Genomic DNA, 16,141 nt, shown 5'->3' with positions numbered 1-16,141 from the left:
GATATATTTGTTTGTTTATTATATATAAAAAGCTTACATCTTTCACTGGATCCCACAGAAGCCCCAGTGGCCTAATGGATAAGGCACTGGCCTCCTAAGCCAGGGATTGTGGGTTCGAGTCCCATCTGGGGTGGAATGTTTTCGTTACCTTAAATACTAAAAACACAATTATTAGATTCATACATATACCAGTAATAATATCATTGCAAAAGTGCTCGTCAAATCTGAATCCAAAATACACTTTAAATTCTTAAAGCAGGGTTTCTGCAGGTTAGATAAAGGTAAATGTAAGACCAAGCAACTAAAGTTTAACGAAAAAAACCGAGATACTAATATCCTGTAAATGTAATTGTCTAGGAAGCAAGGTTAGTAACACTTCAGTTTGAAAATACTTCCAACCAACATACCTCTGTTCCCAACCACTAGAATATGAAAATAACTTTTACTTTACCTTCTGATCGTACTAAAATAAAAGTGATACTTGTATTCTTTATTTTCGTCATTTTCCAATGCAAATTTCATTAAAACAATAGGCTAAATTAAAATAAGTCAACTCATATAGTTTATATTTGTAATGTATATTGGTTTAGATGTTCAGATATTTGAATTGTACAGCAAAAATACTGAGGTAGACATTCATTTTTTTTTCTATGAACGCGACATTTGCCACAGTGACTTTATGGATTTAACTTTTAGGCCTTAGTTTGCAAAAGGTTGAATGAAGACTTTAATATCTGCAGAAAAACTGCAAATTCAGTTTTGATTTCATTGGTCAAACACTGAATGGCTGCTACCTAATGCAATCGGTCAATCAAATGTCTACAAAACAAGCTTAATATGCAATACCCAGTTTATTGAACACTGTTCAGCTGACTATCCCTTCATTAAGCCATTTCACATAAGACCTGCCCATCTGCATTTTTTGGTGTCATTGCACAAACTACATAGCTAGACACTATAATCAGAAAATAAGCTCAAAAAGAAACCACATCAGAAACGAGGTTTTAACCAACCAAATTTATTGATTTAACAAGAATGGTTAAGGCTTCTCTTAAGACCAGTCTGCAGTGCCACCGCCCCACTCTCCGGCCTGAGCCGTGGGAGCAGCAGACCAGTCCTCAGTCGCAGGCTGAGCGCTCCAGTCCTCTGTTGACGAGACAAATTCTAGATTACAACAAATTTTACACACATTATTTTGTATCGTGCATTTCATGCTACAAAACAGGAAAACATTACCTGCAAACACCTCAGCTGGTGCAGCTTTGGCAGGAGCTAAGGTTCAGAAGAGTCAATTAGTTCACAATTTTCACTTTCAGTTGAAATAATTAACTAAATTGAATTTACAAAGTAGTTTGTATTTTGCATTTACCAACTGAAACAAGTCTGCTAGAAGCAACTTACCCTCAATGCTAGCTGGGAACTGCTGGATGGGCACAGATGGAACCTGAACACCTTCAGACCAGTCAGCAACCTCAGGCTGGTTGAAGTCGGGCACAGGAGCGGTCCATTCTCCCTGGAACTCCTCCTTACCAACAGCTTTCTCAGCAAGGGCCTGCTCTTCCTTCTCAATCTAGAGGTAAAGCAGAGAACAAATGACAATTAGCAGACTTCTAACAGTAAACAAAGCAGCACTATCAAGCTACACAAGAAGTGATTCTGAATATTGGTTGGCTGTATTTAAATTAGACATCAGCTTTACAGCAGATACATTTTAAACTCTATAATTTTTATACATTTAAAGTTGGGTGGAAATTTATATTCAACTAAGAGTTTCTGGGTCCATCTTACAAAACAAGTCCTTAAAAATTTGTCCTAAACAACTCACAATGATATTTAAAAACTGGGCAGACCAAAGAATTTACTACAAGTACAAGTTAGAAGTACTACAAAAGAGTCAGTCTAATATGACATCTCAATCATGTCTGGATGTAAACTGGTAGATGCATATATTTATCACAACAGGATTTATGAATGTCTGATTATTGGACTGATTCTGAATACGTGGATGAGAAAAACAAACCGTATAAGAATATTTTGCATCGTACCTCCTCAGGATCTCTGTAGAAGTACAGATCAGGCATGACCTCCCATGGGTGCTCCCTGGAGATGGTGCCCCTCATCCTCAGCACTTCTCTGGCCAACATCCACCACATCAAACCCACAGAGTGGGGACCCTAAAACACAACATATAAAAGCTTATAACTAGACAGAATAAACACCACCTGCACGAACAGTTTAGTTTCTCGCTAGTACCTTGTTGTTGCATGGAATGGCAATGTCGACGTATCTCAGAGGGGAGTCGGTGTTGCAGAGGGCAATGGTTGGGATGTTGACGTAAGAGGCTTCAGTCAGTGGCTGATGGTCAGCGCGAGGATCTGTCACAATCAGGAGGCGAGGCTCCCTGAAAGCAGCCTGAATCTGATTTGTGAAGGTTCCAGGAGTGAAACGGCCAGCAAACGTGGTCGAGCCAGTAGCAGAGGCGAACTTGAGCACAGCTCTCTGACAGTAGAAAACAGTGATGTTTAATATCAGTAAAATCAACAGTCAAGTTCACAAAGAACGTATCCAGTATAACTGAAATAAAAGCATTGTGGCTCAGGTTACTATCAAACCCCAGTCATGGGGCAAAACCCTCATGGTGTTAGCGAAATCCCGGCCAAGTCACTCTAGCACACTTCCGACACCCAAACACTGACGGCAGTGCCAGGTTTTAACAATGTGCCTGGTTAAATACCTCTTTGGATTTTTAATTTTGTGAATTTCAGACAAATGCTGCTGGCAATGAGTAGACATGGAGCGAGTCAATTACCTGGCCAGTGTTTCTGGAGGAGATAACGCAAACATCAGCTGGATTCTCGATGGCAACAATGGCACGAGCAGCCAACAGCAGTTTCTCCCAAGTCTTCTTTAGATTGATGATGTACACGCCTGCAGAAATGCAAGATTCAGCAGTTACAGAGTGAGTGGATCTTAAACCCCTTTGACAAAATATTTCTTAAAGCACCCCTGAGATTTTAAAGGGAAAGTTCACCCAAAAATTGTATTTGTCATTACTCACCCTCACGTCATTCCAAATCTGACCCGTAAGACATTCATTCATCTTAAATCTGACAGCTTTCTGACCCTGCATAGACCGCAATGCAACTGACAGACACGTTTACAGTCCAGAAATGTATTAAGGACATTTTTAAAATAGTCCATGTGACATCAGTGGTTCAACCGTTATGAAGCTACGAGAATATTTTTTGTGCGCAAAGAAAAAAATTACTTGATTCATCTATATTATGCTTCATAGGACTCTCATGAACTGAAGAAAAGCTTTCCTTGGCGCACAAAGTATTCTTGTAGGAACAAAGTTCTTACGGGTTTGAAACGACAGGTTTCATTTTTGTTTGAACTATCCCTTTAAGTAAATATTCCCATAAATGAACAGCCTTTATTAGATCTGATAAATAACACTAAGTCATATTGCGTTTTTAGTTTTATTTGAACTACAACCCTGTTTTAAACTCAAACCACCTGCAGTTCCCTTACAAACCTTTGTAAGTTACAGTAACTGACCAAGATTGATAAAGCCCCAGAAACGCATGTCGAAGCCATATCACCCTAATCTGCACTTCTTACCGTCACTCTTTCTCTTGTAGACGTACTGCTCCATCTGGAAGTCCAGGTTGGTTCCTCCCAGATGGGTTCCTGCTGCCAGGAACTTCAGCACATCCTCCTCCTTCATCTGAAGGACATCCAGACCTCCGGACATCGTGACCACTTTCCCTGCGTAACGAGTTTAGTGGGACAGCTGGAAGGAAACAAGAGCGTATAGAGATGGCTTAACGTTAGATTAGAATAAACTGACAAGGGGAATAAGCATTTTTAAGCAAATTGGATGAATGTAACTCAGGTCGCTATCAAACCCCAGTCATAGGGTGCATCAGCCCTACTGGTGTTAGCGAAAACCCAGCTGTATCACTTTAGCACACTTCCGACACCCAAACACCGACAGCAGTGCGAGGCTTTAACGGTGTGCGTGATCCTCACAGAACGAAGCGCCATCTCGCATCACTATTTTAGCACGTCAGACGCTATACTTTACCGCAATTTTAACCGACGCTTAAAATTTACCACAAACTTATTTCAACAATCATCTAAAAGAGACATTAAAGTTATGTAGACATTTGAAGTCAAACTACTCAAGTAGTAATTATTCGTCCACCAAGCGCACTACACTGGCTGCAGACGGACACGCACTTCCTCGCGTGAGACTACACGTTGCGATTCGGGCCTTCGTATTTTCTTAGCAAGTCTGACGCAAACTTCAACTTTAACATTGTATTTGATTTATATTGGTCATTGTGGCATTTACTGAAGTAGTTCGACTCAAATAGACGTTTAAAACTCGACAAAATTATAGAGTTTACGCTCACCACGAGACAACGCCGTATGGAGTTCTGCGCTTCACGGCAAAAAGAGGGCGGGTTGAGGAAATGACGTACATTATATACCCGAGTGTCCACCAATCAGACTGGAGGATTTCTTGAGTTTCGCTTTCCTTCCGTACTAACGATACCCCTAGCGGCGCTGGAGGATTTCACATGCGTGACTTTTTTAGTGAAATGAAAAAGGCAGGTGCTCAAATATGGCAAACATTGAAATTACTTGCTATTACAAATACACACACACACACACACACACACACCATCAACAATATAGTGAGTACAAATCAGTCATTATAGTTAAGTAAAACTAAAACCATAAAATGTTGTTACTTGAAATTAAATAAACATCAACTGAAATATAATGAAAAAACTTATTTATATATTTTATTGGCAAACAACATTCTTAATTTTCATTTAGTGTGGCTTGATTTGATATACTAAAACTAACCCCCAAATTAATTAAACTTCATATACATATTTAATAATAAAAACAAAAGACAAAAAAACAACAGATTTACTAAAATTTATACTAAAATTAAAATGGAAGATAAAAAAATAATTCAAAATATTAATAACTAAATATAAAATAGTATCTCAATTGAACTAAAATAGAAGTAATGAAGCAAAGAAGCAATGTTAAAAAATACACACAAATAAAAAAATTAAAATAATCAGTACAATTGGAAATATTGCATTATTAAATGAATTGTCTTATGTATTGTTCATTTTGACCATGTAAAAGTACAAGTCTAATGTCTGCATTCTGGTTTATGTTGGCTATTTTTATGATATCATTATTATTTTCTTGGGGAGCTGGTTTCTGATAACTACTGTACGCTTCAGTCATTTTGCAGTTGGGTAAATAAAATCTGACAGAAGTGAGGTCTGGTGTCTGTGTTATAATTACTGCTCTCTGTTTGACGTGTCACTGCAGCGCTTCAGTCCCTCTAGTGTTCTCATACCTGACCCCTTTACACTGGCTCGCTGCATGTCTGGAGACTGAGCTGTCTGGGTGTCAGGGTTTATACCATCAGCAGAACCCAGCAGAACACGGCACAAAATGGTCTTGCTTCTCTGCTGTTCTGTGTTAACAGTTTGACATTTTCAAAAAAAAAAAAAAAAAAAAAGGATTGATGATTTTCACTTCACTAGTGTGATCAAACTAAATGACGAATGCTAAAAATGTAGTGTAGGTTACAAAACCACTTGCACAAAACAACCCTTCACAACCATTTATAAAACAGGGCAGATTTATTCACCTATTAGCATAGGCATGACATTTGCATGTGCACATATTCTCACATTCAGACAAAATATCAACAATAATAGCCATAAGAAATGCTGAAGGGACGATACTGATTGTGTGATGGCAAAAGAGTATCTCCACAGAACAGCACAAAGCACAATGGCTTACAAAGCAACATGTGACCAACACACACACCACTCGGATTCAGTTTGAATGCAGTCAACTTCACTGAATTTAAAGTGCTTTCACAAACTATATGCATGTAGCGTTTAGTTATAAAGACTCTTAACTGATATAAAACTAGTGTATCACTTGGCTCTGCATGTTTTCCCAACTTCATACTATGGGCATCAGCTGCATTCTGCAGCAGATAATCTTGCTAATCTAATTCATTTTAATCAATGCAATTTAAAACAAATTGTTAACTGAATTGAATTTAGCAAACTAAATTAAATTATAATTACTTGCGTATATCAAATTGAAAAGACGTACATGGTAATAATGAGTCTTGTAGTACAAGTCCTACGGGTTCGACACTGACCAGTGCACATACAGTACGAACCCCCAAAGTATAGGAAGTGGCAAATGTCACCAAGACAACTGAGAGAACAAGAAACCCTAAGGCTTATGGGGTGAATTTCATGAAAACATGTTTACATATTAACCCCCAAAATTTCAAGAGGGAAAAATAAACAAAAACAAACAAATTATACTTGGCTTAAATAAATCTAAATCTATTGCAGATCCATTTAGATTTTTGCACGGTGACATTATTTACAAGACAATTAAGCATATTTTCCCTAAAATCACATTATTGTAATGCATCCCTGAAATTTATTTGAATTTTTTCTCCCCTTATTAAAGGTTTTATACTACAAATTACTGTAATCTGCTGATTAAAAAAACATTAAAGGCAGTACGGCAAAGACTACCATGGTGGGATGAATGGACTACCCAACTAGAATGAAAATGATGTCGCCAAAAATGAGAACGCCAAAAATCCTAATAGTTCTATCTACGAATTTTAAGGGCGAACAACTAACCGGACATGTTTCTGGCAGACTTCCTAAAATTCACTACACCACACCATTGTGTCTTACAGTGGTTTTACACACGTCAACGAGACAAAATGTCAGTCAAAATGTCCAACAGAACATGAAGTATTGTAAATTCTCACTGATACGTTCCACTTCAAATATTGTTTTCTCAGGAACTTTAACACTTGTTTCTTCAATAAATATTAAATGTTTCTCCAGGTCTCAGAAAGTCCCATTCAATCCAAATCCTAGCTTTGTCTGTGCCCAGGAGTGAGCATTCAAGAAAATAAAAACCCAGTGTACTGGAATGAACTGATAAACCCATCCAGTCACACAGCACAGGAAATCATTAGAACAGCATAAATAATCGCATAGAGATGAGCAATTATAGTCGGAACGGAGTATGTTGGCGAGACAGTCATGTGTTGTCAGTCCAGTTTCTCAGCCCTGGAGTAACTGTCGGTGCACTGGAGTATTATGTCAACATGTCTTTGTAAAACTAGTCTTAAACACACACTAAGCCTCATCCTTGACTAAAAATAATTTAGCTCAGAGAACCATGCTTAAGAACGCTCTCAAACACTGGAGTCACTCTCAGACACAAGAGTCCACGGACTCATGGGTTTCTGAGAACCCTGCAAAGGTGGGCACTTTTCAGTGACACTGAGACATGTGGTATTCTAAGATTAGTTGCCAAAAATGGGGATTTTCTTCCTGTGAAAGGAGTGTTTTCTTGTGAGCTGACAGCACATGATTCAGCAGTCTCTCATTGGTATTCTTCAGTGTGGACCCCTGTCTCAATATGCAGGCGTCAACAAGGCAGACAATGTGGCAATTTAGGAATGTCACGGGGTAACGACTCACTGCACCTGAAAACACTAACACACAAAGACACACACACACTCAACCCTACGATTACCGGTACCCAGCCAACACTAGCTGCTTTTGTTTTAATCAAGCCTTCAAGGATAATAGAACGCCATCTTTACACCATCCTCTGAAAAGTATACACTCCTGCACTGGACACACACAGAATGAAGTCCACACATAAAGTGCGTCGGGTGTCTTTAGGACTTCAGTCCCATGTGTGCCATCAGCTGCTCGTACACCGTCCAGGCCATGGCTGCCATGAGGGTTCTCCTCAAAGAACGAGGAACCGCTCCTCGAAAGAACCCGCTCAAGCCATGTTTCTAAAATTAGAGAGAGAAAATAAGAATTAAAGTGATGCAACTGAGTTTAAAAATACTTTAATCTTATGACAAAACCATGACTAGATAAACTGACACACAGTATGGAGTCCACACATATATGTGCCAGGTGTGTTAAAAAACTGATTTTTAGAAAATACAAAACAACAGTCTAGTTTGAAACAGAAAATTCAGATGAAAATGATATTGGGTGGGACTTAATTTTACCTGCGTGCACTTGAATAGATAATGAAAAGTGGAAACATGAAAGGATGTGATATTATAAGCTCATATTATCTTTCGGGTAGAAGTCACTCTAGATGTAGAAATATATATATTTATTAAAAAAAATCTTATGCCAACAAACATTTTCATTAGGAAAACAATACATTTTGCACAAGACAAGGAACATTTATTAAGAAGGTAAATATGATACACTACAGTACGGTAAAATACGCCAATTAGTAATATTATGAAATATTACAGTTTAAAATAACTATTTTCTGTGTTAATATATTTTAAAATGTAATTGATCCCTTTTGGCAAAGCTGAATTTTCAGCATCTTTACTCCAGTCTTCAGGGTCATACAATCCGTCAATCAATCTATTATGCTTATTGGATGCTTCATTTCTTAAAAACATTTCTTATAATTATCAATATTATTATAATGGTTTTGTGGAAACTGTGATGATTAGAAAGTTAAAAGCAGAAAATATCAGAAACAGATATATTTTATTTTGTAACAAGGCTTTACTGTTAATCAATTTAATGTATCATCCCTGAACATAAATAAATAAATAAACAATAAACAAAGCAAATTACTGATCCCAAACTGGTATATATATATATATATATATATATAGTATTATATGCCATCTGTATATATGTATGTTACCCTGGTCCACAAAACCAGATTTAATGGTAAATTTTTTGAAATTGAGATTTATACATCATCTGAAAACTGAATGAATAATCTTTCCATTGACATATGGTTCGTAATGATAGGACAAAATTTGGCTGGGATATAACTGTTTGAACATCTGGAATCTGACGGTGCAAACAAATCTAAATATTGAAAAAATTGCCTTTAAAGTTGTCCAAATTAAATTCTTAGCAATGCATATTACTAATCAAAAATCAAGCTTTGATATATTTACGGTAGGACATTTACAAAATAGATTTAACTTAATATCCTAATGAGTTTTGCCATAAAATATTTTTTGTTTATCATTTTGACCCATACAATGTATTGTTGGCTATTGCTACAAATACACATGTACTACTTAGGACTGCTTTTGTGCTCCAGGGTCATATATATGGTAATGTAAATGGTATTGTATTTCAGGAAATTTAGTGAATTTTGTTTCACGCAGTTTAAAATAACATTTTGTGTTTAAAAATACTTCTAAAGGACACTAAAGGTCAACAGATATGATTTATCCTGTGATGCTTACCGCATAAACGTGGCGTACAGCGTCACTGGTCTTGGGATACAACGCTGGGCTCACTTGCATGTGGGTTTTGATCACGTCTGCTGGCTGAGTGGCAAGAGAGGCCAAAATACCAGCCACCACACCACAGCCAAAATTAACCAGTGGGACAAAGGAGGACGAGCTGATCTCTGAGTGCGTGAGAGAGAGAAGACTTCATTACACAATGCCATATCCTCAGATCACATCACAATCATGACTGATCAGAAGCTCACCCTCTGGCAAAGCCTTTTTGGCCTGGCTGTAGAACATGACATAGATGCCAGAGAACGGGGCGTCTCTGAGCAGAGTCGCTGTGAGCCCGGAGTAAAGAGCCCCGGGACCTTCATTCTGGAACACACTTTTAAGGGCTCCAGCTACGCTTAGGTAATTGTACCGCCCGCTCTGAAATAAAACATGCAACAGTGAATAAGCACAGCAGAAAACATGCATTTTCAATGTGCATACAGTACAGTGTCAGAGCTCTGTAAAGATCCTTACCTCAAAACGAGTCTTAATGACTGTGATGGGCAGCATGGCCACGCCTGCCACACAACGAGCCCCCGCCCCTAGCAACACCGCCTCCCCAGCACTCGGAGACCTATCCTGGAAGAAGTGCTGCTTCAGCGAGTAAAATGTACTGAAGTAGATCCCCACACCAGGGATACATCGCATGAACGACTGCAGGACAGAAAGCGGGACAAGTGAGACAGGTACAACTACAGTATTTGATATACAAAGATAAATAAATAAATAGTGATGCACTGAAATTTTGGCAAACAATATAGTTGGTTTTGGGTCATTGACCAAAACAGTGACATTTAATTAGTTTCTCTGATTTTCGACTGTCAGTAGCCTGGATAACATCTAAAGTTGCTAATTTAGCTCATGCGCAAAATTTTAATATTGCATAAAACATTTGCGAACAAGAACCGTTTCCATTCAAAGAAAACAAAATTGTCACTTCCTGATAAACTGGCATTAAAGATCACTAAGAAAAGTAGAAGAAGCTACTGAATGTAATAATTTTCATTTATAATAAATTACTTGCGCCTCAGAGCGAGCAGGCGAAACACATTGAATGCAATCATTTAGGAGGTGGATGAAATATATTTTTAAAATAAATCACTCTCAGCTTTCAAATTCGGTTAATTTTATCATATAATGCAAACAATGCACGTGGTTTTAAGGCTCTTTAATGTGGTGTAACCGTAGCATAATCATCTCTTACACCAGTGGACCTTAACCTTTTTTTCCAGCGGGCCGCACTATGGTCCAAGTCTCAAGGGCCGCACACATTTAACTTACATATTACGTCATCAATACAAACCAACCAGATTTATAATATTATATTTAGCCTAAATATTATGATATCTAAACGATTACATTTATTGAAATAAATAAATTCTACTCAACATTAATAAAACACCCGATGCTGTCAGGAAGAAAAAAAATGTGCGTTCACAAATGTAGCCAATGTTGATCCAAATATGGAAAGCATTTTCGAATTTAATAATCGAAGGTTCTCTCTAGAGATGTTTTGCCACATTTCTGTAATTAAGGATGACTGCTGCGTAGTATGGGTGTTTCTTTTTGCCTGAACATCTTCAACTGAGTGGAGGGCAAACCGAAAGTCCAGCTCTCTTCTACCTTCAATGCTGAATTTGCGCCTATTCTTGTTTGTATGAGTTCCTTTGCTGGCATTTTCCACTTTTTGTTTTCTCCCCTTAACAAATTTGTCCATTCTGATGCTCAACTTTACCTAACTAATGGCTGCTGATGACTATTTGAATTGAATTCTGCCAAAGTGCGCGCATGTTAAGCGTTTGTTAAATGCGTAACATAAATTGTGTGATTACATAGGTCTGGTCATGTCTGAAAATAATATATGAAAAATATTATAGCTTGTATTTGTTTAGTACATTTTTAAATTAATGTAAAAACTAAAATTAACTGTAAAACTGAAATTATTTTTTAGTTGTGTTCAGCATGGTGGGTCGCATGTGGATTCGTGATGGGCCACAGGTTGAGAACCACTGTTTTACACTTTACTACTAGTTACAGCACAAAATAAATATGAAGGAACATCAGAAGATATTTTGAAACAAACAACCTACTGAAATGTATCATTTCTCATGTAATCATTTAGTCAGTGTTTCAGCTTCAGAAAGTAAACAATGTCAAGCAAAGCAACATTTTCTTCAGGAATGCCATTCAATGTCCATAAACTTGATAAAAATCATTCTAGATAGAAGCATTTTGCTAAATATATTCACTGTATAACATATTTATTACAGTTTTACTTAAACTTAACCTGTTGTCTTTGTTATTTAATGTATGTTTGAATTAATCTGCCATGAATGTTTTTTTTTTCCATTAATATATTTTATTTTATTTTCATTTAAATGTTTATATTTCAACAGTGGATACATAATTTTTTTTTTTTGTGAAATAAGGTGACATAAAAATGGCTGTGTGTGCAATTTACACATTTGCAAAAGTCTGTTTTTATTTTTGTAATTTTTATTTTTAATCCAGATAACATAATATTCCTCACAGGACAACAGGAGTTTTGTTCGTGCCACATTAAAATACATAATCTACAGTTGAAATTCAATGAAGAATTGGACATTTGTCTGAGATCAGGCAGTACCAAAGGAAATGGACACATCAGCCAATACAATTGACTCACCGGTGAAACCCCCTTCCACAGGCCAAGCAGCTTCTCTGTGCGGATCACGTTGAAAAAGACTGTAATCATCCCCACTTTAGGAGCACTGAGAAGCAAAGACAAAAATAGAAATGGTCATGATGGACACAGACAGGGAGACAAAGAAGGGCAAAAACAGACAGAACGAGCCAAACATCTTTGCATTTAGATGGCATGCTGAGCTTATGAGGACACATAATTTGACATGGCAACATGTTATCCTCTGCAAAGCTGAGAGGAGCAGATAGTTTAAAACAGAGCACTCCCACACAGTATACAGACAGGACGTGGTTATATAAACACGGCACTCGTATCTCACCAAAAAAAACAATACAGGCTAAAACCTCACAATTGTCACAACAACCAAAAACACTGAATAAACCAAAAGCAAGCAACTGTTGCCAATATAAGTTGCTATGAGTTTGCTTACTAGCTCAGGTCAAGTTTATTCCAAAATCTCTGTGAAATTTTGGATCTGTAGATATGCCTTGGGTTTCGTTTTGAATTTAGTTTACGGAATTGTATCAGTTTTATCATCGACTGACTAAAATCCTAACTACATTTGTTGAAATCACTAACTTTAAGCAGCATGCTTTAACAAATACCAAAAACTATTAGTTGTCAGTACTAGGCAAAATTGGGATATAACATTGTTTTCCCTTTAAAGAATTGATGTTCTATGACATGCTATGCTAAATTAGCTCTTAGTCAGAAGGACAACATTAATGATTACGTATATTAACTATGCAAGACATGTTTATTATCTGTCAATCACATCCTGAAACTAAACCTTGACATCTAATACCAGACAAAGATCAGGGCAAGAGGACAGCCGTCTAACTGCAGGCCTATGTCTAGACATGGTCAGCGAGGGTCACAGCAGGCATGTCAGTTGGTGGTGTCTCACCCTGGGTGCATGTTGTTGTGCAGGGTCTGCAGTCTGGTCTTCACCAGATCCAACGGCTGGAACAGCAGAGTGGAGCAGGTGCCGCTGAGAGAGCCACACATGAAGGCCTTCAGGGCAGGATGAGCCTGAGAGAACAAACCCAGAAAGACAGAGTTTGAGAAAACAAGGACTGAAGGAGGAGACAAAGGTTAAAGATAGAAAAGAGTATAAATGGATGGATATAAAATGCGGAGTGACAGCAGAAGAGAAGTCAAATGGTTTTGAGATGAACAGAAAGATGATGATGGGGTGATGAAACTACAGTTTAATAGAACACAATTCAGGCAGCACTTTAAAGGGGCCATATTCAACACTGTTCTACCATTTTGCTTCTCCTTTAAGTCCACTTTACATGTTAGTTCAACAAAAACAGTCATAGTAAACTATCTTAGATCACAGTTTAGACCATCTTTCAACCCCGCTCTGACCCTTCAAATTAAACAAGCTGAGGCTTTCTGTAATGGCGTTGAATCTCTTTTTCCATGTTTTATGTTGAGAGTACAATTCCTAAAGGTATATTTTGGCATATACAAATCTCCAGATGATAAATGCGACTTATTTGTATGTTTTTTAGGTCTTTTATTTACTGTTACACCTTACTAACCTGTCCTCATGAATATTATATTTTTGTCTTATTTTCTACTCACAGATGGTTACATACAAATTAAATATAAAACAGAATGTTAAGATATTATTAAGAGGGCTGAGCTATATAAACATGGGCGGTCATATGCTAATATGTTCATGATATTTTTGCAGCTTGGTTTTCATTACCGTTCTGGGTGGGCTAGGAAGGGAGCTATGCAAAAACACAGAATAACAATGTTTACCAAGTTATGCCCCCTTTAACAGACTTAGGTACAAATACTATACTACATTCATTTTCTCAACATAACAGTCACCATTTACTGCAAGAGCACTAAAAACACCACAGTGACCAACACTGACATCCCAGATAAAAGGATATTCTCACGCACTGAATATCCATCCTACATTTGGTGTCCTGCATGGACCCCAAACCTTCAATTACACGGTGTCATTTGCATGTACATTTATGCAAATGAAAAAAAAAATTGGTTGTGTAAGTGTGCATGACCACACATACACATGAACAGACATTAAAATTTACCATAATAGAGAACCACACCGAACACAGATGCACAACCACACACTGACACCGTCAGCATCATCACATACACACTGAAATGCACATCAAGACTTGAGCGTTGCCGACAGGCTCCTCGGAGCGCTGAGGTTCATTTAGAAGCATGAAAACAGCAAGATACGAGTGATAGGCAGACACACACACACAAATGCGCAGAAACACACACTAGAGAAACATACAGTGAGCCACTGACTAATCTGCCCTACCTTTCCCAGGCTGCTGGCAGATTTGGGCTGAGGGTCCTTTTTCTCTTGCATCTCTCTCTCTCACTCTTTCTGCTGCTGCTAACAGCACATGACAGAGTAAGCCCCCATCTCTCTCCTCTCAAACACAATGGCCACAAATCTCTCCTTAACCCCCTCCCACCCAACAGAAAGAGATTCAATGGCTTAATCCACAAGCTTCCATGCTTGCAGATCTCAGCACTGGTTTTTCACACTCCTTATCACACATCCGTGGTTTCAGTCCCTCGCTTTCGTTTGTGTTCCAGATCAAGTGCTTTCAGCACAGCGCGAGTCATGCAGTTGCCGAAGGCATATGTGCGTGAGCGTGTGCTTGCGTGGATGCGACACAGAAAATGTGGGTCATACATTGGATGCATATATCCTATTATTCCAACATAGGTTCAGTCGGGTTGTACAACAAAGAAAAACAATGACTTTTGGATCTTCTTATGCCTTTTACACATAAAAATGACTTTGCCTGAGAAAAACAGTGCCGTCAAAACGTATTCATACTATTACAAATAAGACATGAAAAAAATATGATTGCTTTTCTCTGCTAATGATAGCAGCCCAATATTAGAATAGCATGACATTGAACTGCTTGCCCTGACTTACCTGTTGAATCAACTTTAAGGTTATTTAAATAGGCTTTTAATAGAAGATCAGGCTAAGTAGTTTAATGTCAGTCTATTCTATTATATTCATCTTTTGGTTATCGAGCATTTCACATTAAACTTCAGTAGAATAGCTCTACATTAAAGCACACAGCCTTAGCACCAACTCACCAGGGCAATCTCCATTCCAGACGGAGAGGATGATGAGGTTTGTACAGAGGAAGAGCTCAACTCCCTCCTTTTTACCTCTTCTATGGCCGTTGTGATGTTAGACGTCAAAGCTTTGATTCCAGACTGCATGAGGGAGAAATTAAATTAATGACCAACCCACCATCACACACAACCAGGCACACAATCAAGAAAAAAATAGTCGTGTGTTAAAGCTTGTCGTGGGGGAAAGCAGAGAGTGTCTCAGAAAGATTTAAAGTTAACGTACATTTTATGTTTAACGTTAACGTTACCTGTCTGTTAAGGACCGAAGAAGAAGAGTGAATGAGGACTGATCTTCATCATGATTATCGATCTTTCTGTCACTTTACACACAGCTGTCAACTGTACCTACATACAGCGCCGACACATTTAGATACAAAAACCACCATTTAAATAATAAAATATGACATATGCATATAGAAATGTGTAGAAAATTACAGAATAGCTAATGCTAATTTAAATAGCCCAGCATACTAACGTTACGTTTCAAATATCCTGCAACGGCTAACTTAACTTACCAACTGCTCCTATACAGTTTCCTTCGTAAAATAAGCTGGCAATACACACACTGGAAAATGTTTGGAAAAAAGGTGGCGCAACACACGTCAGCTGATTTCTGTCAGTTAGCCGGTAAAGCTAGCAGTCACCTCCTCAATCCATCATAAAGCCATAAACTTTACCTTACACACAGTTGCTCCTTTTTCCGATATCTCTAAAAGATTGCGTATCTTCTTTTCAAGCAATCAATGTTTATTGAAGTAGAGGTGAAACAGCAGGTTACACAACAGTTTTCAAGAACACCTTCCTGCGGTGAGACCGTGAGCACAGCCCATAGTTCGGAGTTACGCTTGCGTGAGAAAGTTGTAAGTTGTTTGCGTAACTCATGCTTACTCTTTGCG

General features: G+C 37.9%; 2 protein-coding genes and 2 non-coding genes across 5 annotated transcripts; 1 reads left to right on the top strand and 3 right to left on the bottom strand.

The window, feature by feature from the left end:
- The first annotated feature begins 60 nt into the window (after positions 1 to 60).
- Positions 61 to 133, top strand: trnar-ccu (transfer RNA arginine (anticodon CCU)). Its single transcript has one exon. It is a non-coding gene; the product is annotated as a tRNA-Arg (tRNA).
- Positions 134 to 998: 865 nt separating this feature from the next.
- LOC132161524 (small ribosomal subunit protein uS2-like) lies at positions 999 to 4,528 on the bottom strand. Its single transcript, XM_059571640.1, has 8 exons — positions 4,422 to 4,528; positions 3,625 to 3,796; positions 2,810 to 2,928; positions 2,254 to 2,499; positions 2,046 to 2,174; positions 1,402 to 1,570; positions 1,237 to 1,272; positions 999 to 1,146 (listed from the first exon to the last, which is right to left on the bottom strand). Exons 2-8 carry the CDS (start codon positions 3,755 to 3,757, stop codon positions 1,052 to 1,054), a joined length of 927 nt encoding a protein of 308 aa, XP_059427623.1. The 5' UTR covers positions 3,758 to 3,796; positions 4,422 to 4,528; the 3' UTR covers positions 999 to 1,051.
- On the bottom strand, positions 2,587 to 2,725 carry LOC132091073 (small nucleolar RNA SNORA62/SNORA6 family). Its single transcript, XR_009422116.1, has one exon. It is a non-coding gene; the product is annotated as a small nucleolar RNA SNORA62/SNORA6 family (small nucleolar RNA).
- Positions 4,529 to 6,278: 1,750 nt separating the features above from the next.
- LOC132161523 (mitochondrial glycine transporter B) lies at positions 6,279 to 15,323 on the bottom strand. 2 transcript variants are annotated; one of them, XM_059571639.1, is made up of 7 exons: positions 15,204 to 15,323; positions 12,991 to 13,115; positions 12,066 to 12,150; positions 9,875 to 10,054; positions 9,610 to 9,778; positions 9,359 to 9,525; positions 6,279 to 7,906 (listed from the first exon to the last, which is right to left on the bottom strand). In XM_059571639.1, the coding sequence occupies exons 1-7, from the start codon at positions 15,216 to 15,218 to the stop codon at positions 7,784 to 7,786; spliced, it is 864 nt and encodes a 287-aa protein (XP_059427622.1). In that variant the 5' UTR covers positions 15,219 to 15,323; the 3' UTR covers positions 6,279 to 7,783. The 2 variants fall into 2 exon arrangements, with proteins under 2 accessions (XP_059427622.1, XP_059427621.1); XM_059571638.1 differs by lacking the exon at positions 15,204 to 15,323 and adding an exon at positions 14,401 to 15,157.
- Positions 15,324 to 16,141: the final 818 nt, after the last annotated feature.

Source organism: Carassius carassius, chromosome 17, assembly GCF_963082965.1.
Source record: "Carassius carassius chromosome 17, fCarCar2.1, whole genome shotgun sequence".
In the NCBI taxonomy this organism is placed as follows: domain Eukaryota; kingdom Metazoa; phylum Chordata; class Actinopteri; order Cypriniformes; family Cyprinidae; genus Carassius; species Carassius carassius.
This window is presented reverse-complemented; position numbering and strand designations above follow the sequence as displayed.